Raw genomic sequence first — 23598 nt, 5'->3', positions numbered from 1 at the left:
TTTACTGTTCTGTCCCTGTTACCTCTGTTACTATTCTGTTACTGTACTGTTACTGTTCTGTCCCTGTTACTTCGTTTACTGTTCTGTCCCTGTTCTGTTACTGTCCCTGTACAGTTCTGTTACTGTTCTGCTACTGTTACTGCTCTGTTCCTGTTAATGTTCTGTTCCTGTTACTGTTCTGTTCCTGTTCTATTACTTTGCTGTCCCTGTTCTGTTACTGTTCTTTCCCTGTTACTGTTCTGTCCCTGTTACTGTTCTGTCCCTGTTACTTATGTTACTGTTCTGTCCCTGTTACTGTTCTGTTCCTGATGCTGCTCTTTTACTGTTCTGTCCCTGTTACTGCTCTTTTACTGTTCTGTCCCTGTTACCTCTGTTACTATTCTGTTACTGTACTGTTACTGTTCTGTCCCTGTTACTTCTGTTACTGTTCTGTCCCTGTTCTGTTACTGTCCCTGTACAGTTCTGTTACTGTTCTGCTACTGTTACTGCTCTGTTCCTGTTAATGTTCTGTTCCTGTTACTGTTCTGTTCCTGTTCTATTACTTTGCTGTCCCTGTTCTGTTACTGTTCTTTCCCTGTTACTGTTCTGTCCCTGTTACTGTTCTGTCCCTGTTACTTATGTTACTGTTCTGTCCCTGTTACTGTTCTGTTCCTGATGCTGCTCTTTTACTGTTCTGTCCCTGTTACTGCTCTTTTACTGTTCTGTCCCTGTTACCTCTGTTACTATTCTGTTACTGTACTGTTACTGTTCTGTCCCTGTTACTTCTGTTACTGTTCTGTCCCTGTTCTGTTACTGTCCCTGTACAGTTATGTTACTGTTCTGTTACTGTTACTGTTCTGTTCCTGTTACTGTTCTGTTCCTGTTCTATTACTTTGCTGTCCCTGTTCTGTTACTGTTCTGTCCCTGTTACTGTTCTGTCCCTGTTACTGTTCTGTTCCTGTTACTGTTCTGTTCCTGTTCTATTACTTTGCTGTCCCTGTTCTGTTACTGTTCTTTCCCTGTTACTGTTCTGTCCCTGTTACTGTTCTGTCCCTGTTACTTTTGTTACTGTTCTGTCCCTGTTACTTCTGTTACTGTTCTGCCTGTTACTGTTATGCCCCGTAACTGTTCTGTCCCTGTTACTGTTCTGTCCCTGTTACTGTTCTGTCCCTGTTACTGTTCTGCCCCGTAACTGACTTGTTAATGTTCTGTCCCTGTTACTGTTCTGTCACTGTTCCGTTACTGTTCTGTCCCTGTTACTGTTCTGCCCCGTAACTGTTCTGTTACTGTTCTGTCCCTGTTCTGTTACTGTTCTGTTACTGTTCTGTTACTTGTTACTGTTCTGTTACTGTTCTGCCCCGTAACTGTTCAGTTAATGTTCTGTCCCTGTTACTGTTCTGTTAATGTTCTGTCCCTGTTACTGTTCTGTTACTGTTCTGTTCCTGTTCTGTTAATGTTCTGTCCCTGCTACTGTTCTGTCCCTGTTACTGTTCTGTTACTGTTCTGTCCCTGCTACTGTTCTGTCTCGGTCACTGTTCTTTCTCGGTCACTGTTCTGTCTCGGTCACTGTTCTGTCCCTGTTACTGTTCTGTCCCTGCTACTGTTCTGTTACTGTTCTGTCCCTGTTCTGTTAATGTTCTTTCCCTGCTACTGTTCTGTCCCTGTTACTGTTAATGTTCTGTCCCTGCTACTGTTCTGTCTGTTACTGTTCAGTTACTGTTCTGTCCCTGTTACTGTTCTGTCCCTGTTACTGTTCTGTCTCGGTCACTGTTCTGTCTCGGTCACTGTTCTGTCTCGGTCACTGTCTTGTCCCGGTCACTGTTCTGTCCCGGTCACTGTTCTGTTACTGTTCTGTCTGTTACTGTTCAGTTACTGTTATGTCCATGTTACTGTTATGTCCATGTTACTGTTTTGTCCCTGTTCTGTCTGTTACTGTTCTGTCTGTTACTGTTCAGTTACTGTTCTGTCCCTGTTACTGTTCTGTCCCTGTTACTGTTCTGTTACTGTTCTGTCCATGTTACTGTTCTGCCCCGTAACTGTTTTGTTACTGTTCTGTCCATGTTACTCTTCTGTCCCTGTTACTGCTCTGTCCCTGTTACTGCTCTGTCCCTGTTATTGCTCTGTCCCTGTTACTGCTCTGTCCCTGTTACTGTTCTCTCTGTCCCTGTTACTGTTCTCTCTGTCCCTGTTACTGTTCTCTCTGTCCCTGTTACTGTTCTGTCCCTGTTACTGCTCTTTTACTGCTCTGTCCCTGTTACTGCTCTGTCCCTGTTACTGCTCTGTCCCTGTTACTGTTCTGTCCCTGTTACTGTTCTGTCCCTGTTACTGTTCTGTTCCTGTTACTGCTCTTTTACTGTTCTGTCCCTGTTACCTCTGTTACTATTCTGTTACTTTACTGTTACTGTTCTGTCCCTGTTACTTCTGTTACTGTTCTGTCCCTGTTCTGTTACTGTCCCTGTACAGTTCTGTTACTGTTCTGCTACTGTTACTGTTCTGTCCCTGTTACTTCTGTAACTGTTCTGTCCCTGTTCTGTTACTGTCCCTGTCCCTGTACAGTTCTGTTACTGTTCTGCTGCTGTTACTGTTCTGTTCCTGTTACTGTTCTGTTCCTGTTCTATTACTTTCCTGTCCCTGTTCTGTTACTGTTCTGTCCCTGTTACTGTTCTGTCCCTGTTACTTCTGTTACTGTTCTGTTCCTGTTCTTTTACTGTCCCTGTACAGTTCTGTTACTGTTCTGTTACTGTTACTGTTCTGTTCCTGTTCTATTACTTTGCTGTTCCTGTTCTATTACTTTGCTGTCCCTGTTCTGTTACTGTTCTTTCCCTGTTACTGTTCTGTCCCTGTTACTGTTCTGTCCCTGTTACTTCTGTTACTGTTCTGCCTGTTACTGTTATGCCCCGTAACTGTTCTGTCCCTGTTACTGTTCTGTCCCTGTTACTGTTCTGTCCCTGTTACTGTTCTGCCCCGTAACTGTCTTGTTAATGTTCTGTCCCTGTTACTGTTCTGTTACTGTTCTGTTACTGTTCTGTCCCTGTTACTGTTCTGCCCTGTAACTGTTCTGTTAATGTTCTGTCCCTGTTCTGTCACTGTTCTGTCCCTGTTCTGTTCTGTTACTGTTCTGCCCCGTAACTGTTCTGTCCCTGTTACTGTTCTGTTAATGTTCTGTCCCTGTTACTGTTCTGTTACTGTTCTGTCCCTGTTACTGTTCTGTTACTGTTCTGTCCCTGTTACTGTTCTGTCCCTGTTACTGTTCTGTTACTGTTCTTTCCCTGTTACTGTTCTGTTACTGTTCTGTCCCTGTTCTGCCCCGTAACTGTTCTGTCACTGTTCTGTCCCTGTTACTGTTCGGCCCCTGTTACTGTTCTGTTACTTGTTACTGTTCTGCCCCGTAACTGTTCTGTTAATATTCGGTCCCTGTTACTGTTCTGTTAATGTTCTGTCCCTGTTACTGTTACTGTTATGCCCTGTTACTGTTCTGTTACTGTTCTGCCCCTGTTACTGTTCTGTTACTGTTCTGCCCCTGTTACTGTTCTGTTACTGTTCTACCCCTGTTACTGTTCTGTTACTGTTCTGTTACTGTTCTGTTACTGTTCTGCCCCTGTTACTGTTCTGTTACTGTTCTGTTACTGTTCTGCCCCTGTTACTGTTCTGTTACTGTTCTGTTACTGTTCTGCCCCTGTTACTGTTCTGTTACTGTTCTGTTACTGTTCTGCCCCTGTTACTGTTCTGTTACTGTTCTGTTACTGTTCTGCCCCTGTTACTGTTCTGTTACTGTTCTGTTACTGTTCTGTTACTGTTCTGTTACTGTTCTGTTACTGTTCTGCCCCTGTTACTGTTCTGTTACTGTTCTGTTACTGTTCTGTTACTGTTCTGCCCCTGTTACTGTTCTGTTACTGTTCTGTTACTGTTCTGTTACTGTTCTGCCCCTGTTACTGTTCTGTTACTGTTCTGTTACTGTTCTGTTACTGTTCTGCCCCGTAACTGTTCTGTTACTGTTCTGCCCCTGTTACTGTTCTGCCCCTGTTACTGTTCTGTTACTGTTCTGCCCCTGTTACTGTTCTGCCCCTGTTACTGTTCTGTTACTGTTCTGTTACTGTTCTGTTACTGTTCTGTTACTGTTCTGCCCCTGTTACTGTTCTGTTACTGTTCTGTTACTGTTCTGATCAGTTATTTAAAGTATTGTTTGGGCTGCCGGTGGAATTGTATGCTTGGAGATTTGCCATGCCCATTTCCAAGAACCATACATTTGACATTTGTGGTTGATTGAATTGACTTGGAACCACCCCAGACTTTCAAGAACCACCCCAGACTTCCTAGAGTGTTAATATACTGTAGCAAGTTAACATTTGACCTGTTTTATGGGTCTTAGATAATGAACATGAATTACAAATGCAGTTGACTGAAATTTATATTTTTTTTACATTTCTGGTCTGGAATAGCTTGAATGATTTAGTTCTTCATGTGAAGCTGTTTCAAGCCTGGTGTAGGGGAGGGCAGAAGGGAGTGAGGGAGGAAGGTAGAGCATTTCACTGGACAATGTAGGTCTATGTTAATATCTAAGAAATACTAAATGTACACACAATCAGTTCAGCCCTGTGCTCTACAGTGAGAGGGATTCCACATGGCACAGACACACATCATACACAGACACACACCCACACATCATAACTTAACTGACAGATTAAAGTCTGCTTGAAAGAGCCGCTAACCTAGCTAAGCTGCTAATGTTAGCTATCAAGCTAACAAAGTTAGTCCCAGATGAGTTTTCCAGTGGAGCCCTCTTTGACTAGAGAAGTAAATCAATCAATCAATCAAATTTATTTATAATGCCCTGATTTTAACAGAACATGGCCAAGATGTTCAAATGTTCATAGCGGGTTCAAATAACAATAATCACAGTGGTTGTAGAGGGTGAAACAGGTCAGCACCCCAGGAGTAAATGTCAGTTGGCTTTTCATAGCTGATCATTCAGAGTAACTCTACCACTCCTGCTGTCTCTAGAGAGTTGAAAACAGCAGGTCTGGGACAGGTAGCACGTCCGGTGAACAGGTCAAGGTTCCATAGCCGCAGGCAGACAGTTGAAACTGGAGCAGCAGCATGACCAGGTGAACTGGGGACAGCAAGGAGGCATCAGGCCAGGTTGTCCTGAGGCATGGTCCTAGGGCTCAGGTCCTCTGAGAGAGAGAAAGAGAGAAAGAAAGAAAAAGAGAGAGCATACTTAAATTGACACAGGACACGGGAGAAATACTCCAGATAAAACAGACTGACTCTAGCCTCCCGACACAAACTATTGGAGCATAAATACTAGAGTCTGAGACAGGAGGGGTCAGAAGACACTGTGGCCCTGTCAGACAATATCAAATCAAATCAAATGTATTTATATAGCCCTTCGTACATCAGCTGATATCTCAAAGTGCTATACAGAAACCCAGCCTAAAACCCCAAACAGCAAGCAATGCAGGTGTAGAAGCACGGTGGCTAGGAAAAACTCCCTAGAAAGGCCAAAGCCTAGGAAGAAACCAAGAGAGGAACCAGGCTATGTGGGGTGGCCAGTCCTCTTCTGGCTGTGCCGGGTGGAGATTATAACAAAACATGGTCAAGATGTTAAAATGTTCATAAATGACCAGCATGGTCGAATAATAATAAGGCAGAACAGTTGAAACTGGAGCAGCAGCATGGTCAGGTGGACTGGGACAGCAAGGAGTCATCATGTCAGGTATTCCTGGGGCATGGTCCTAGGGCTCAGGTCCTCCGAGAGAGAGAAAGAAAGAGAGAATTAGAGAGAGCATATGTGGGATGGCCAGTCCTCTTCTGGCTGTGCCGTGTGGAGATTATAACAGAACATGGCCAAGATGTTCAAATGTTCATAAATGACCAGCATGGTCGAATAACATTAAGGCAGAACAGTTGAAACTGGAACAGCAGCACAGCCAGGTGGACTGGGGACAGCAAGGAGTCATCATGTCAGGTAGTCGTGGGGCATGGTCCTAGGGCTCAGGTCCTCCGAGAGAGAAAGAGAGAAGGAGAGAATTAGAGAACGCACACCTAGATTCACACAGGACACCGAATAGGACAGGAGAAGTACTCCAGATATAACAAACTGACCCTAGCCCCCCGACACATAAACTACTACTGCAGCATAAATACTGGAGGCTGAGACAGGAGGGGTCAGGAGACACTGTGGCCCACTCCGAAGACACCCCCGGACAGGGCCAAACAGGAAGGTTATAACCCCACCCCACCCACCAAAGCACAGCCCCCACACCACTAGAGACCAGCATGGTCCAATAATAATAAGGCAGAACAGTTGAAACTGGAGCAGCAGCACGGCCAGGTGGACTGGGGACAGCAAGGAGTCATCATGTCAGGTATTCCTGAGGCATGGTCCTAGGGCTCAGGTCCTCCAAGAGAGAGAAAGAAAGAGAGAATTAGAGAGAGCACACTTAAATTCACACAGGACACCGAATAGGACAGGAGAAGTACTCCAGATATAACAAACTGACCCTAGCCCCCCGACACATAAACTACTGCAGCATAAATACTGCAGGCTGAGACAGGAGGGGTCAGGAGACACTGGCCACATCCGAGGACACCCCCGGACAGGGCCAAACAGGAAGGATATAACCCCAGCCACTTTGCCAAAGCACAGCCCCCACACCACTAGAGGGATAACCCAGACAGGATGACCACATCAGTGACTCAACCCACTCAGGTGACGCACCCCTCCCAGGGACGGCATGAGAGAGCCCCAGTAAGCCAGTGACTCAGCCCCTGTAATAGGGTTAGAGGCAGAGAATCCCAGTGGAAAGAGGGAGAACCGGCCAGGCAGAGACAGCAAGGGCTGTTCGTTGCTCCAGAGCCTTTCTGTTCACCTTCCCACTCCTGGGCCAGACTACACTCAATCATATGACCCACTGAAGAGATGAGTCTTCAGTAAAGACTTAACGGTTGAGACCGAGTTTGCGTCTCTGACATGGGTAGGCAGAACGTTCCATAAAAATGGAGCTCTATAGGAGAAAGCCCTGCCTCCAGCTGTTTGCTTAGAAATTCTAGGGATAATTAGGAGGCCTGCGTCTTGTGACCGTAGCGTACGTGTAGGTATGTACGGCAGGACCAAATCAGAGAGATAGGTAGGAGCAAGCCATGTAATGCTTTGTAGGTTAGCAGTAAAACCTTGAAATCAGCCCTTGCTTTGACAGGAAGCCAATGTAGGGAGGCTAGCACTGGAGTAATATGATCAAATTTCTTGATTCTAGTCAGGATTCTAGCAGCCGTATTTAGCACTAACTGAAGTTTATTTAGTGCTTTATCCGGGTAGCCGGAAAGTAGAGCATTGCAGTAGTCTAACCTAGAAGTGACAAAAGCATGGATTAATTTTTCAGCATCATTTTTGGACAGAAAGTTTCTGATTTTTGCAATGTTACGTAGATGGAAAAAAGCTGTCCTTGAAATGGTCTTGATATGTTCTTCAAAAGAGAGATCAGGGTCCAGAGTAACGCCGAGGTCCTTCACAGTTTTATTTGAGATGACTGTACAACCATTAAGATTAATTGTCAGATTTAACAGAAGATCTCTTTGTTTCTTGGGACCTAGAACAAGCATCTCTGTTTTGTCCGAGTTTAAAAGTAGAAAGTTTGCAGCCATCCACTTCCTTATGTCTGAAACACATGCTTCTAGCGAGGGCAATTTTGGGGCTTCACCATGTTTCATTGAAATGTACAGCTGTGTGTCATCCATATAGCAGTGAAAGTTAACATTATGTTTTCGAATGACATCCCCAAGAGGTAAAATATATAGTGAAAACAATGATCCTAAAACGGAACCTTGAGGAACACCGAAATGTACAGTTGATTTGTCAGAAGACAAACCATTCACAGCGACAAACTGATATCTTTCCGACAGATAAGATCTAAACCAGGCCAGAACTTGTCCGTGTAGACCGATTTGGGTTTCCAATCTCGCCAAAAGAATGTGGTGATCGATGGTATCAAAAGCAGCACTAAGGTCTAGGAGCACGAGGACAGATGCAGAGCCTCGTTCTGATGCCATTAAAATTTAATTTACCACCTTCACAAGTGCAGTCTCAGTGCTATGATGGGGTCTAAAACCAGACTGAAGCATTTCGTATACATTGTTTGTCTTCAGGAAGGCAGTGAGTTGCTGCGCAACAGCCTTTTCTAAAAATTTTGAGAGGAATGGAAGATTCGATATAGGCCGATAGTTTTTTATATTTTCTGGGTCAAGGTTTGGCTTTTTCAAGAGAGGCTTTATTACTGCCACTTTTAGTGAGTTTGGTACACATCCGGTGGATAGAGAGCCGTTTATTATGTTCAACATAGGAGGGCCAAGCACAGGAAGCAGCTCTTTCAGTAGTTTAGTTGGAATAGTATGCAGCTTGAAGGTTTAGAGGCCATGATTATTTTCATCATTGTGTCAAGAGATATAGTACTAAAACACTTGAGCGTCTCTCTTGATCCTAGGTCCTGGCAGAGTTGTGCAGACTCAGGACAACTGAGCTTTGAAGGAATACGCAGATTTAAAGAGGAGTCCGTAATTTGCTTTCTAATAATCATGATCTTTTCCTCAAAGAAGTTCATGAATTTATCACTGCTAAAGTGAAAGCCATCCTCTCTTGGGGAATGCTGCTTTTTAGTTAGCTTTCCTCAATTAAGTTAGAAAAATAGGATGATCGAGCAGCAGTAAGGGCTCTTCGGTACTGCACGGTACTGTCTTTCCAAGCTAGTCGGAAGACTTCCAGTTTTGTGTGGCGCCATTTCCGTTCCAATTTTCTGGAAGCTTGCTAGTTAGTTTCTTATGAGATGTGTTTTTAGTTTTTAGGGGTGCAACTGCATCTAGGGTATTGCTCAAGGTTAAATTGAGTTCCTCAGTTAGGTGGTTAGCTGATTTTTGTCCTCTGACGTCCTTGGGTAGACAGGGGGAATCTGGAAGGACATCAAGGAATCTTTGTGTTGTCTGTGAATTTATAGCACGACTTTTGATGTTCCTTGGTTGGGGTCTGGGCAGATTATTTGTTGCAATTGCAAACGTAATAAAATGGTGGTCCGATAGTCCAGGATTATGAGGAAAAACATTAAGATCCACAACATTTATTCCATGGGACAAAACTAGGTCCAGAGTATGACTGTGACAGTGAGTGGGTCCAGAGACATGTTGGACAAAACCCACTGAGTCGATGATGGCTCCGAAAGCCTTTTGGAGTGGGTCTGTGGACTTTTCAATGTGAATATTAAAGTCACCAAAGATTAGAATATTATCTGCTATGACTACAAGGTCCGATAGGAATTCAGGGAACTCAATGAGGAACGCTGTATATGGCCCAGGAGGCCTGTAAACAATAGCTATAAAAAGTGATTGAGTAGGCTGCATAGATTTCATGACTAGAAGCTCAAAAGACGAAAACATCATTTTTTTTTTTTGTAAATTGAAATTTGCTATCGTAAATGTTAGCAACACCTCCGCCTTTGCAGGATGCACGGGGGATATGGTCACTAGTGTAGCCAGGAGGTGAGGCCTCATTTAACACAGTACATTCATCAGGCTTAAGCCATGTTTCAGTCAGGCCAATCACATCAAGATTATGATCAGTGATTAGTTCATTGACTATAATTTCCTTTGAAGTAAGGGATCTAACATTAATTAGCCCTTTTTTTGAGATGTGAGTTATCATGATCTCTTTCAATAATGACAGGAATGGAGGAGGTCTTTATCCTAGTGAGATTGCTAAGGCGAACACCGCCATGTTTAGTTTTGCCCAACCTAGGTCGAGGCACAGACACGGTCTCAATGGGGATAGCTGAGCTGACTACACTGACTGTGCTAGTGGCAGACTCCACTATGCTGGCAGGCTGGCTAACAGCCTGCTGCCTGGCCTGCACCCTATTTCATTGTGGAGCTAGAGGAGTTAGAGCCCTGTCTATGTTGGTAGATAAGATGAGAGCACCTCTCCAGCTAGGATGGAGTCCGTCACTCCTCAGCAGGTCAGGCTTGGTCCTGTTTGTGGATGAGTCCCAGAAAGAGGGCCAATTATCTACAAATTCTATCTTTTGGGAGGAACAGAAAACAGTTTTCAACCAGCGATTGAGTTGTGAGACTCTGCTGTAGAGCTCATCACTCCCCCTAACTGGGAGGGGGCCAGAGACAATTACTCGATGCCGACACATCTTTCTAGCTGATTTACACGCAGAAGCTATGTTGCGCTTGGTGATCTCTGACTGTTTCATCCTAACATCGTTGGTGCCGACGTGGATAACAATATCTCTATACTCTCTACACTCGCCAGTTTTAGCTTTAGCCAGCACCATCTTCAGATTAGCCTTAACGTCGGTAGCCCTGCCCCCCGGTAAACAGTGTATGATCGCTGGATGATTCGTTTTAAGTCTAATACTGCGGGTAATGGAGTCGCCAATGACTAGAGTTTTCAATTTGTCAGAGCTAATGGGGGGAAGCTTCGGCGTCTCAGACCCCGTAACGGGAGGAGTAGAGACAAGAGAAGGCTCGGCCTCTGACTCCAAACTCGCTGCTTAATGGGGAAAACCGGTTGAAAGTTTCTGGCGGCTGAATGAGCGACACCGGTTGAGCATTCCTACAGCATTTCCTTCCAGAAACCGTGAGAAAGTTGTCCGGCTGCGGGGACTGTGCCAGGGGATTTATACTACTATCTGTACTTACTAGTGGCACAGACGCTGTTTCATCCTTTCCTACACTGAAATTACCCTTGCCTAACGTTTGCGTCTGAAGCTGGGCTTGTAGCACAGCTATCCTCGCCGTAAGGCGATCGTTCTCCTGTATATTATGAGTACAGCGACTGCAATTAGAAGGCATCATGTTAATTTTACTACTTACAGTGCCTTGCGAAAGTATTCGGCCCCCTTGAACTTTGCGACATTTTGCCACATTTCAGGTTTCAATCATAAAGATATAAAACTGTATTTTTTTGTGAAGAATCAACAACAAGTGGGACACAATTATGAAGTGGAACGACATTTATTGGATATTTCAAACTTTTTTAACAAATCAAAAACTGAAAAATTGGGCGTGCAAAATTATTCAGCCCCCTTAAGTTAATACTTTGTAGCGCCACCTTTTGCTGCGATTACTGCTGTAAGTCACTTGGGGTATGTCTCTATCAGTTTTGCACATCGAGAGACTGACATTTTTTCCCATTCCTCCTTGCAAAACAGCTCGAGCTCAGTGAGGTTGGATGGAGAGCATTTGTGAACAGCAGTTTTCAGTTCTTTCCACAGATTCTCGATTGGATTCAGGTCTGGACTTTGACTTGGCCATTCTAACACCTGGATATGTTTATTTTTGAACCATTCCATTGTAGATTTTGCTTTATGTTTTGGATCATTGTCTTGTTGGAAGACAAATCTCCGTCCCAGTCTCAGGTCTTTTGCAGACTCCATCAGGTTTTCTTCCAGAATGGTCCTGTATTTGGCTCCATCCATCTTCCCATCAATTTTAACCATCTTCCCTGTCCCTGCTGAAGTAAAGCAGGCCCAAACCATGATGCTGCCACCACCATGTTTGACAGTGGGGATGGTGTGTTCAGCTGTGTTGCTTTTACGCCAAACATAACATTTTGCATTGTTGCCAAAAAGTTCAATTTTGGTTTCATCTGACCAGAGCACCTTCTTCCACATGTTTGGTGTGTCTCCCAGGTGGCTTGTGGCAAACTTTAAACGACACTTTTTATGGATATCTTTAAGAAATGGCTTTCTTCTTGCCACTCTTCCATAAAGGCCAGATTTGTGCAATATACAACTGATTGTTGTCCTATGGACAGAGTCTCCTACCTCAGCTGTAGATCTCTGCAGTTCATCCAGAGTGATCATGGGCCTCTTGGCTGCATCTCTGATCAGTCTTCTCCTTGTATGAGCTGAAAGTTTAGAGAGACGGCCAGGTCTTGGTAGATTTGCAGTGGTCTGATACTCCTTCCATTTCAATATTATCGCTTGCACAGTGCTCCTTGGGATGTTTAAAGCTTGGGAAATCTTTTTGTATCCAAATCCAGCTTTAAACTTCTTCACAACAGTATCTCGGACCTGCCTGGTGTGTTCCTTGTTCTTCATGATGCTCTCTGCGCTTTTAACGGACCTCTGAGACTATCACAGTGCAGGTGCATTTATACGGAGACTTGATTACACACAGGTGGATTGTATTTATCATCATTAGTCATTTAGGTCAACATTGGATCATTCAGAGATCCTCACTGAACTTCTGGAGAGAGTTTGCTGCACTGAAAGTAAAGGGGCTGAATAATTTTGCACGCCCAATTTTTCAGTTTTTGATTTGTTAAAAAAGTTTGAAATATCCAATAGATGTCGTTCCACTTCATGATTGTGTCCCACTTGTTGTTGATTCTTCACAAAAACTTTCGCAAGGCACTGTAGCTTCGGCTGTTGGAGGTCCTGTCGAACCATGTCCAGATAAAGCGTCCGGAGTGAAAAAGTTGAGGGAAAAAACTAAAATGAAAACGGTAATTAAAAAGTAAAAACCATAAAGTTGTCAGGTAGCAAAATAGGTTGGCAACAAAACGCACAGCAACACGTAAACAAGTCTGCAAGGCCCGAACAGGGCCAAACAGACAGGATATAACCCCACCCACTTTGAAAAAAGAACAGCCCCCACACCACTAGAGGCATATCTCCAACCACCAACTTACCATACTGAGATAAGGCAGAGTATAGCCCACGAAGATCTCACTAACGGCACAACCCAAAGGGGGGTGCCAAAAGAATGAAGGTTTCCAGTGCTGTAGGAGCTGTATCGACTATGTTTGTTAGGGACAAACTGGATCGTTCAGAGTTCCAATGTGGCAATTGTTTGCTTGTCGAGGATTATAGGCTTGAGGTGACTTCCTTGATCACGCAGGTCGCCAGCCTACGTAAGAAACTGGGGAAAAGGCAGAGTGGAGTGTTTACCTTTTCTACGCCTGTGGCTGAATGGCATTCGTGCATGTTGGATGCATCTCCGTCTTGTCGTTAACCGACTGGCCGGTGTTGCGTGGTGTTCGTTTACCAGGGGAGCCATCTCATGCCTCTCCTCCCCATCTGATAGTGGAGTCGAAGGAGCACAGCAAGAAGGAACACAGCAATCGACGATGGTCGCATGTCACGAGAACGGGGAAGACAGCGGCCTCCCGCAAAGCTGTCTAGACTCCCAACGAGAGCGGATACAAACAACTAATAATTTTGCCACCCTGATCTTCCTGCACCTTCGTCACTGGGGGGGGGGGGGGGGGGGGTGTACCTGTGTCTGCGGCCATTGTGCCTATTCCAACTCCTTCCCCTACGATTTCGAAGTCGACGTCGGCAACCTTCCGTCCCTGCTCTGGATTGAGCAGGGTTTCTCCATCTGTCAGAGGTACCATCCTGTGAAGCATGGGAGTGGGGTTTCTCCATCTGTCAGAGGCACCATCCTGTTAAGCATGGGAGTGGGGTTTCTCCATCTGTCAGAGGCACCATCCTGTGAAGCATGGGAGTGGGGTTTCTCCATCTGTCAGAGGCACCATCCTGTGAAGCATTCTGTGAAGCATGGGAGTGGGTGGATTTTCTCGTCTTTCTCGCCAGCCGTGATTTTGGGCAGCTCCATGGTAAGAAATGTGACTCTCCCTGGTGCAAAAACAATGTCCTATCCCGGAACTTGTGTAAATGGCATTACTAAGCTTCCGTATGCACTACACCAGGACATGGACATCGATTCCATCATAGTCCATGTGGGTTTTAATGACATTATGAAGGGCAGCTCTGGACAGTTGAAACTGGATTTCAAAGGGCTGATTGACTTTGCTTGACTCTAATAAAATACCCATCATATCTGGTCATGTGCCCTCTCTGAATTGTGGCATTGAATGCTTTATCAGGATTCTTTCTCTTCACAACTGGCTACATGATTATTGCAGTTCAATGGGTGTAACTTTTGTTGACAATTTCGATACCTTTTGTAAACAAAACACATTTATAAGGAGGATGGGATCCACCCAAATCATTTGGGTTCCTGGATCCTTTCACAGCATTATAAGTCTGTATTAGGACAATGACTTATCAATGGCCCAAGCCCAGCTCAGTTAATTCCTACCATTGTGTCGCTGAGTCATCATAATGCTTTAGCAAATGCACATTATACCAGGAGCATTGGTAGACACAATGTAAGTAACCTAATTGATGTCCCTCTGACTGCCCTGAATGGCTCTGCTGATCCTACAGTTATTGTATGTAGCAAGTATGTGCCTATGAACCAGATGTATGCTGTTAGCACTGAGGCTGTGGGCCCAAGTAGGAAGTCCACTGTGTGCAGCTCACCCTGCACTAACATAAATAACATGAGAATATCTACTTCTGCTAAGCTTCCCAGTAAAGCAATGAAAACAAGCAAGCATCCCAGAAAAGTGCTCAAAATAGCCCATGTTAACATAAGTAGCTTATGAAACAAGGTTCATTCAAATGAATAACTTGCTAGTTGCTCAGAAATGCACATTGACAATACCTTTCATGATACAGTGGTAGCAATACAAGGTTATAACATTTACAGATACAATACAAATGCCAGTGGTGTAGGTGTTGCTGTTTATATTCAGAACCACATTCCTGTAAAGATTAGAGAGGATCTCATGTTAAATATTGTTGAAGTAATATGGCTTCAGGTTCATCTGCCTCACCTAAAGCCCATTCTTGTGGGAAGTTGCTATAGACCACCAAGTGCTTACAGTCAGTATCTGGATAACATGTGTGAAATGCTTGATCATTTATGTGATATCAACAGAGAGGTTTCATCATGCTGGCCACTCAAAAAAAGCTTCAAACTGTAACCAGTGCAACCTGGTTCAAGTTATCAGTCAACCTACCAGGGTAGTTACAAACAGCACATGCATGAAATCACCATGCATTAATCACAACTTTACTAATGCTGCAGAAATGTGCTTGAAAGGAGTATCCAGATCCATCAGATGTAGAGATCGCAATATAGTAGCAATATCTAGGAAAACCAGTTCCAAAGGCTGGGCCTAATGTAGTGTATAAGAGGTTATACAATACGTTTTGTAGTGATTCCTGTGTTGTTGATGTAAAGAATGTGTTAGTTTGTGGTGTGTAATGAGGAGCAAACAGATGTTGTACTTGACACATTTATGAAATTGCTTATTCCAGTTGCTAATAAGCATGCACCCATTAATGCAATGACAAAAAATGGTATGGTTGAGAGGGATGAGTCTAAATAAATTGCCAGTAAGTCTGGCTGCACAACCGATTGGCAAACATACTGCAAATTGAGAAATCATGTGACAAAAAAAAATTAACTACACTATGAAACAAACATAAATGACATAAAGAATGATAGTAAAAAGCTTTAAAGCACCTTAAATTCATTGAATCATATGGCTCATTCATCACAAAACCAACTGATATTGCCAACTGCTTAAAAAAAAAATTCATTGGCAAGATTAGAAAACTTAGTCATGACATGCCTGAAAGAAACGCTGACCCTAAACTTCCAAGTATATCTGACCGAATTATGAAAGACAAGCATTGTAATTTGGAATTGTGAGTGTGGAGAAATTATTGTTGTCTACCAAAAATGACAAGCCACCGGGGTCTGGCAGTTTAGATGAAAAATTACGGAGGATAATAGCGGACGATATTGCTACTCCTATTTTCCATATTTTCAATTCAAGCCTACTGGAAAGTGTGTGCCCCCAGACCTGGAGGTAAGCTAAAGTCATTCTGCTACCTAAGAATAGTAAAGCACCCTTTACTGGCTCAAATAACCGACCAATCAGCCTGTTACCAACCCTTAGTAAAGTTTTGAAAAAAATGGTTTGCTCCTCATTACACAACGCAAACCAACAAATATTCTTTACATCAACAACATAGGAATCACTACAAAACTTATTGTATGACCTCTTATAGACTATATTAGGCCCAGCCTTTGGAACTTTGATTTTCCTAGATATGGCTACTATATTGTGATCAATACATCTGATGGATCTGGGTACTGCTTTCAAGCACGTTTCTGCAGCATTAGTAAAGATGTGATTAATACATGTTTACTGCCTTAATTTTGCCAGACCCCAGGAAGTGTAGCTGCTGCTTTGGCAGGAGGTAATGGGGATCTATAATAAATAGAAATACACACACATCATACACACTCAGCATATAGTAAGCATGTAACTCATCTTGGCCCTCTGTGCTCCCTGTCTCACCTTGTCATACTTGTTTGGTTACTACTTGATTCCATATGTGTTATTTCATGGTTTTGATGTCTTCACTATTATTCTACAATGAAGAAAATAGTACAAATAAGGTGTTCTAAAACTTTTGACCGGTAGTGTACCTAGACACACGCTATATACAGTATATGCACACAAACACACATGTTTTCACTGCACTACAAGGTTGTGGTCACATGGTGATGATGTAATTTCCTGAAGGCATTAGTTCATAAGTGGAGAGGGGCTGGATTGGAGTTAGTGGGGGGGTAGGGAGGGGCAGAGAAATGCATTTCCTATTGTCTGTCCATGTGGGGGATGGTTTGGAGGTAGCAGGCAGGATGCATGTCTCATTGCCTGCATCATGAAGTCGTAAAGAGGCTGTTATCGACTGGAGAACAACAGAGATGATGCCCCCTGACATCTGTTCACTACAGAGATTTTGCAGTCTCTGGAGAGAGGACTTTTAAATGGTGAAGCAGAGTAACAGCCCTGACCTCAGCATACAATATTATCACCTTACTGAGGGACTCACCATACCATATAATCACCATACTGAGGGACCTTACCATACCATATTATCACCTACTGAGGGACCTCAGCATACAATATTATCACCTTACTGAGGGACCTCACCATATTATCACCATACTGAGGGACCTCACCTTACTGAGGGACCTCACCATATTATCACCATACTGAGGGACCTCACCATATTATCACCATACTGAGGGACCTCACCATACTGAGGGACCTCAGCATACAATATTATCACCTTACTGAGGGACTCACCATACCATATAATCACCATACTGAGGGACTCACCATAACAGTATCACCTTACTGAGGGACTCACCATACCATATTATCACCATACTAAGGGACCATACCATATTATCACCATACTGAGGGACCTCACCATACCATATTATCACCTTACTGAGGGACCTCAGTATACAATATTATCACCTTACTGAGGGACCTCAGTATACAATATTATCACCTTACTGAGGGACCATACCATATTATCACCATACTGAGGGACCTCACCATACCATATTATTACCATACTGAGCGACCTCACCATACCATATTATCACCATACTGAGGGACCTCACCATACCATATTATCACCATACTGAGGGACCATACCATATTATCACCATACTGAGGGACCTTACCATACAATATTATCACCATACTGAGGGATCTCACCATACCATATTATCACCATACTGAGGGACCTCACCATACCATATTATCACCATACTAAGGGACCGATATGATATGTATTGTGCTTCGATGCTATGGTTTTATTGCAATTTAATGTTCAAGATATTCCCCCATCACTAATGATGACATCATCATCTTTGATTATCACATCCTTGATGACTACACTATGACTATAGCACTTTGAAGAGTTCTAATGTTTGTTGGCCAGTGTTATAATTATTATAGTGTGTTATAAACAGTGTAATAATACCATACCGTTCTCTCTCTGTGTCCCTGCAGTATGATGGTGTTTGGGGTGCTGACATTGATCCTGAGCTGGGCGTCTCTGGGAGCTGACCTGGCCTCTGCTGTGGTGAGTGAATTTGACTCTGAGGCCTGCATTCCAAATGGAACCCTATACCCCAGGGGTGTCAAACATACAGCCGGATCCTGCCATCCAGAGCTACCCTCTCCAACCCTAATCTAGAGCACCTGATTCTAAAAATGTGCTGGTTGATAAACTGAACCAGGTTAGTTACAAATGGAGTTAAAGTGAAAACCTACAGGATGATAGCTCTCCAGGAACAGGGTTGAGGATTGAAACCTACAGGACGTTTGCTCTCCAGGAAAAGGGTTAGAGTGAAAACCTAAAGGAGGGGGTAGCTCTCCAGGAACAGGGTTAGAGTGAAAAATGTTCAGGAGGGGGTAGCTCTCCAGGAACAGGGTTATAGTGAAAACCTTCAGGAGGGTGTAGCTCTCCAGGAACAGGGTTGGAGAGCCCTGATCTTGGGAATATGGCACCATATTGAAACAACTCAGGACCATGTCCAACTGTTACTGTGCTAATCAATTCTCACCATGGCTGACAGCTAAGACAAATTGCTTTGGGGCCAAGAGGGTTCACACTCACTTTGAAAGTCTTCTTGTAGAGTGTGTGTGTGAGTCTGTACCTTAGGGATATGGCTTTATATGTGCTCTGAATACGTATTCACAATGTGTTAACATAAAGCCATATTGCAAGTGCATAGTACTATCAAGATGGCATCAAACAGAGAGGGCTGCCTCGCTTCTAGTTCGTTGCAAACTTTGCAGTATTTCGTTTTTTTATGTATTATTTCTTACATTGTTAGTCCAGAAAATGTTATGTGTTATTACATACAGCCAGGAAGAACTTTTGGATATCAGAGCTGTGGTAACTCACCAGCACTACCAGCATTAGAACCAGGAATACAACTTTCCCGAAGCGGATCCTTTGTTCGCACCATCCAGAGCAATTGAACTGATTCCAGAGGCTGACCCAAAACAACACCGGCAAAAGAGAGGTACTCGGAGTGGTCTTCTAGTCCGATTTAGGACACACACCACCCATCGCTTCCGAGTATATTACTTGCTAATGTTCAGTTCCTGGATAATAAAGTTGACGATCTCAGGGCAAGGGTTTCTTTCCAGAGACATCATACAGGAACTCAAGTCCTTTTTTTCACCCAACCTAGAATACCTCACAATCAAATGCCATCTGTACTATCTCCCAAAACAATTATCTTTGGTTATATTCATGGCCGTGTATATCCCCCCACAAGACGATACCACGACGGCCCTCAAGGAACTTCACTGGACTTTATTCAAACTGGAAACCATATACATTAGCCTGATGCTGCATTTATTGTAGCTGGGGATTTTAACAAAGCAAATTTGAGGAAAAGGCTGCCTGAATTCTATCAACATATCGATGCTAGTACTCGTGCTGCTTAAACACTCAACAATTGCTCCATTTTGCTCCTCCCTTCTTATAGACAGAAACTCCAACAGGAAGTACCTGTGCTAAGGACTATTCAACGCAGGTCTGACCCATCGGAATCCACACTTCAAGATTGTTTTGATCACACGGACTGGGATATGTTCCAGGTAGCCTCCGAGAATAATATTGACGAATACATTGAGACGGTGACTGAGTTTATCAGGAAGTGTATAAGAGATGTTGTACCCACTGTGACTGTTAAAACCTACCCTAACCAGAAACTGTGGATAGATGGTAGCATTCGCGCACAACTGAAAGCGCGAACCACCACATTTAACCATGGCAAGGTGACTGGGAATATGGCAAACAGAGTAGCCATATATACAAACAGAGTAGTCATTCCCCCTGCAAGGCAATCAAACAGGCAAAACATCAGTATAGAGACAAAGTGGAGTCTCAATTCAATGGCTCAGACACGAAACGTATGTGGCAGGGTCTACAGACAATCACGGACTACAAAAGGAAAACCAGCCACTTCGCGGACACCGACGTCTTGCTTCCAGACAAGCTAAACACGTTCTTTGCCCGCTTTGAGGATAGCACAGTGCTACTGACGTGGCCCGCTACCAAGGACTGTGGGCTCTCCTTCTCCGTGGCCGACGTGAGTAAGACATTTAAGCGTGTCAACACTTCCCGGCCCAGACGGCATCACGAGCTGCGTCCTCAAAGCATGTGAAGACCAGCTGGCTGGTGTGTTTAGGGACATATTCATTCTCTCCCTATCCCAGTCTTCTGTCCCCACATACTTCAAGATCCTGTACGCAAGAATAGCACTCACCTCTGTCACCATGAAGTGCTTTGAGAGACTAGTCAAGGATCATATCACCTCCACCTTACCTGTCACCCTAGACCCACTTCATTTTCTTACCACCCCAATAGGTCCACAGACGATGCAATCGGCATCACACTGCACACTGCCCTATTCCATATGGACAAGAGGAATACCTATGTAAGAATGCGGTTTGTTGACTATAGCTCGGCATTCAACACCATAGTACCCTCCAAGCTCATCATTAAGCTTGACGTCCTGGGTCTAAATACCGCCCTGTGCAATTGGGTCCTGGACTGCCTGACGGGCTGCCCCCAGGTGGTGAAGGTAGGAAACAACACCTCCACTTTGCTGATCCTCAACACTGGGGCCCCACAAGGGTGCATGCTCAGCCCCCTCCCATACTCCCTGTTCACCATTGAGTGATTGGCCAAGCATGCCTCCAACACAATCATCAAGTTTGCAGACGACACAACAGTAGTAGGCTTGATTACCAACAACGACGAGACAGCCTACAGGGAGAAGGTGAGGGCTCTGGGATTGTGGTGCCAGGAAAATAACCTCTCACTCAACGTCAACAAAACAAAGGAGATGATCATGGACTTCCGGAAACAGCAGAGGTAGCACCCCCCTATCCACATCGACGGGACAGCAGTGGAGAAGGTGGAAAGTTTTAAGTTCCTCGGCATACACATTACTGACCAACTTAAATGGTCCACCCACACAGGCAGCGTGGTGAAGAAGGCGCATCAGCGCGCATCAGCGCCTCTTCAACCTTTAGAAGGCTGAAGAAATGTGGCTTTTCAGCTAAAGCCCTCACAAACTTTTACAGAGGCACAATTAAGATCATCCTGTCGGGCTGTAACACCGCCTGGTACAGCAACTGCACCTCCCACACCCGCAGGGCTCTCCAGAGGGTGGTGCGGTCTGCACAACGCATCACCGGGGGCAAACTACCTGCCCTCCAGGACACCTACAGCACCCGATGTCACAGGAGGCTATCAACCAAGGCTATCATCCACCCGAGGCACTGCCTGTTCACCCCGCCCGCTGCCATCCAGAAAGCGAGGTCAGTACAGGTGCATCAAAGCTGGGACCGAGAGACTGAAAAACAGCTTCTATCTCAAGGCCATCAAACTGTTAAATTGTCATCACTAGCACAGAGAGGCTGCTGCCTATATACAGTACATAGACTTGAAATCATTGGCCACTTTAGTAAATGGAACACTAGCCACTTTAATAATGTTTACATATCTTGTTATGCATATCTTACACTCATCTCCTATGTATATACTGTATTCTATACTGTTCTACTCTTAGTCTATGCCACTCTGACATTGCTCGTCCATATATTTATATATTCTTAATTCCATTCCTTTACCTAGATTTGTGTGTATTAGTTATATGTTGTGAAATTGTTAGATATTACTTGTTAAATATGGCTGCACTGTCGGAACTAGAAGCACAATCATTTCGCTACACCCGCAATAACATCTGCTAAACACGTGTATGTGACCAATACATTTTGATTTGATTTGAATGGAGAGGGTATTTTCTCAACCAACATTTCTTACCCCTTACTGCTGTCTGAAAAAAATGTGATTGGATGTCTGTCTTGAGTCAGATTCAACTCGGTATGACAAACACTGAGGAGAAGGAGTTGGAGACAGAAAAGAGGCTGCTGGAAAAGGAGAAAGGGCAAGTTTTTTGGACCCCTTTTGATTTCAATGAAACTTTCCATACATATTTTCCCATGGTTGAAGTGGTCAGAAAGTGACTTTTTGGACCTGAATGCTTTGTATGTTAACAGAGCGTACTGTAGGTGTTTTTACCAGTAGAGAGAGGGTCCTGAAAGTGTATTTCGGAAAAATCTTTTAGAGTGTGTATGGGAAATGTGTTTTTTCACAAGGTGGAAATTGTCCTTTGCCATTTTCTTCTTTGTGACATTTCTAATGTTTTTTCTAATGAGGTGATCAAAGTTGACCCATTTTGCCTACACCACCCTATCATGACACATCCATGTCTTTATAACTGGAAAAGGTAAACAGTTGAGTTTGATATAATTTTAAAGCTTACAAACAGGGTTGTCAAATTACTTAGTAATTTCTTTACAATGAATTGTCATTTTCTAACCTTTAACGTCGATATTTTCATGTATCTTTAGATTAGACCTCTATTTTACATAATTTTTAGATTAGACCTCTATTTTACATCATTTTTAGATTAGACCTTATTTTACATCATTTTTAGATTAGACCCTATTTGACATCATCTTTAGATTAGACCCTATTTTACATCATTTTTAGATTAGACCTTATTTTACATCATTTTTAGATTAGACCTTATTTTACATCATTTTTAGATTAGACCCTATTTTACATCATTTTTAGATTAGACCCTATTTTACATAATTTTTAGATTAGACCTCTATTTTACATAATTTTTAGATTAGACTTTATTTTACATCATTTTTAGATTAGACCTTTTACATCATTTTTAGATTAGACTTTATTTTACATCATCTTTAGATTAGACCCTATTTTACATCATTTTTAGATTAGACCTTATTTTACATAATTTTTAGATTAGACTTTATTTTACATCATTTTTAGATTAGACCTTATTTTACATCATTTTTAGATTAGACCCTATTTTACATCATTTTTAGATTAGACCTTATTTTACATCATTTTTAGATTAGACTCTATTTTACATCTTTTTTAGATTAGACTCTATTTGACATCATCTTTAGATTAGACCCTAATTTTACATAATCTTTAGATTAGACCCTATTTTACATAATTTTTAGATTAGACCCTATTTTACATCATCTGATATGTTTGTGTTGCAACTCAATATTAGGAAGGTGTTCTTCATGTTTTGTGTTGACTGTGTATAGTTAACCAGATCTGTCATCATCATTATACAACCAACTAGTCAATGATGTTCTGTCAGGGATTATGAAACGAATGATGATGATGTTTCTATCCTGGAGCATCTGAGTGCATGTGAATGATCTGTGTCTATCTTGGATCATCTGAATGCATGTACATTCTCTGTTTCTATCTTGGAGCATCTGAATGCATGTGAATTCTCTGTTTCTATCTTGGAGCATCTGAATGCATGTGAATCTATGTTACTATCTTGAAACATCTGAATGCTTGTGAATCTTTCTATCCTTGAGCATCTGAATGCATGTGAATCTCTGTTTCTAACTTGGAGCATCCGAATGCATTTAAATCTCTGTTCTTAGTACAGGAAGAGGGGTATTTCAAATGCATAGATGCTGCTGAGTCACCACACGCTTAAGGCTCGTCATGTTCCCTTTTTCTTCAGTTCACCACACACACATCCACACACCCTGATTTGACTTGGAGCTGTGGATCATGGAAAGTTGTTCCCCCCCTCGTTTTGACTTGGAGCTGTGGATCATGGAAAGTTGTTCCCCTCCTCGTTTTGACTTGGGGCTGTGGATCATGGAAAGTTGTTCCCGCCCTGTTTTGACTTGGGGCTGTGGATCATGGAAAGTTGTTCCCCTCCTCGTTTTGACTTGGGGCTGTGGATAATGGAAAGTTGTTCCCCCCCCCGTTTTGACTTGGGGCTGTGGATCATGGA

The 23598-nt window shown here is 43.3% G+C and overlaps 1 protein-coding gene across 2 annotated transcripts in view; it reads left to right on the top strand.

Moving 5' to 3' along the window:
- Window positions 1–23598, top strand: part of LOC110502951 (protein tweety homolog 2-like) — a 121615-nt gene that overhangs the window by 84500 nt on the left and 13517 nt on the right. For both annotated transcript variants that reach the window (XM_036960751.2, XM_036960750.2), the window contains exon 6: window positions 17717–17789. In XM_036960751.2, the coding sequence (XP_036816646.2) occupies window positions 17717–17789 (73 nt within the window). The remainder of the gene's footprint in view (window positions 1–17716; window positions 17790–23598) is intronic.

Source organism: Oncorhynchus mykiss, chromosome 23 (genome assembly GCF_057628025.1).
Source record: "Oncorhynchus mykiss isolate SJ-2025 chromosome 23, ASM5762802v1, whole genome shotgun sequence".
NCBI lineage: Eukaryota > Metazoa > Chordata > Actinopteri > Salmoniformes > Salmonidae > Oncorhynchus > Oncorhynchus mykiss.
Note: the sequence above shows the minus strand (reverse complement) of the source record. Positions and strands in the feature narration are given on the sequence as shown.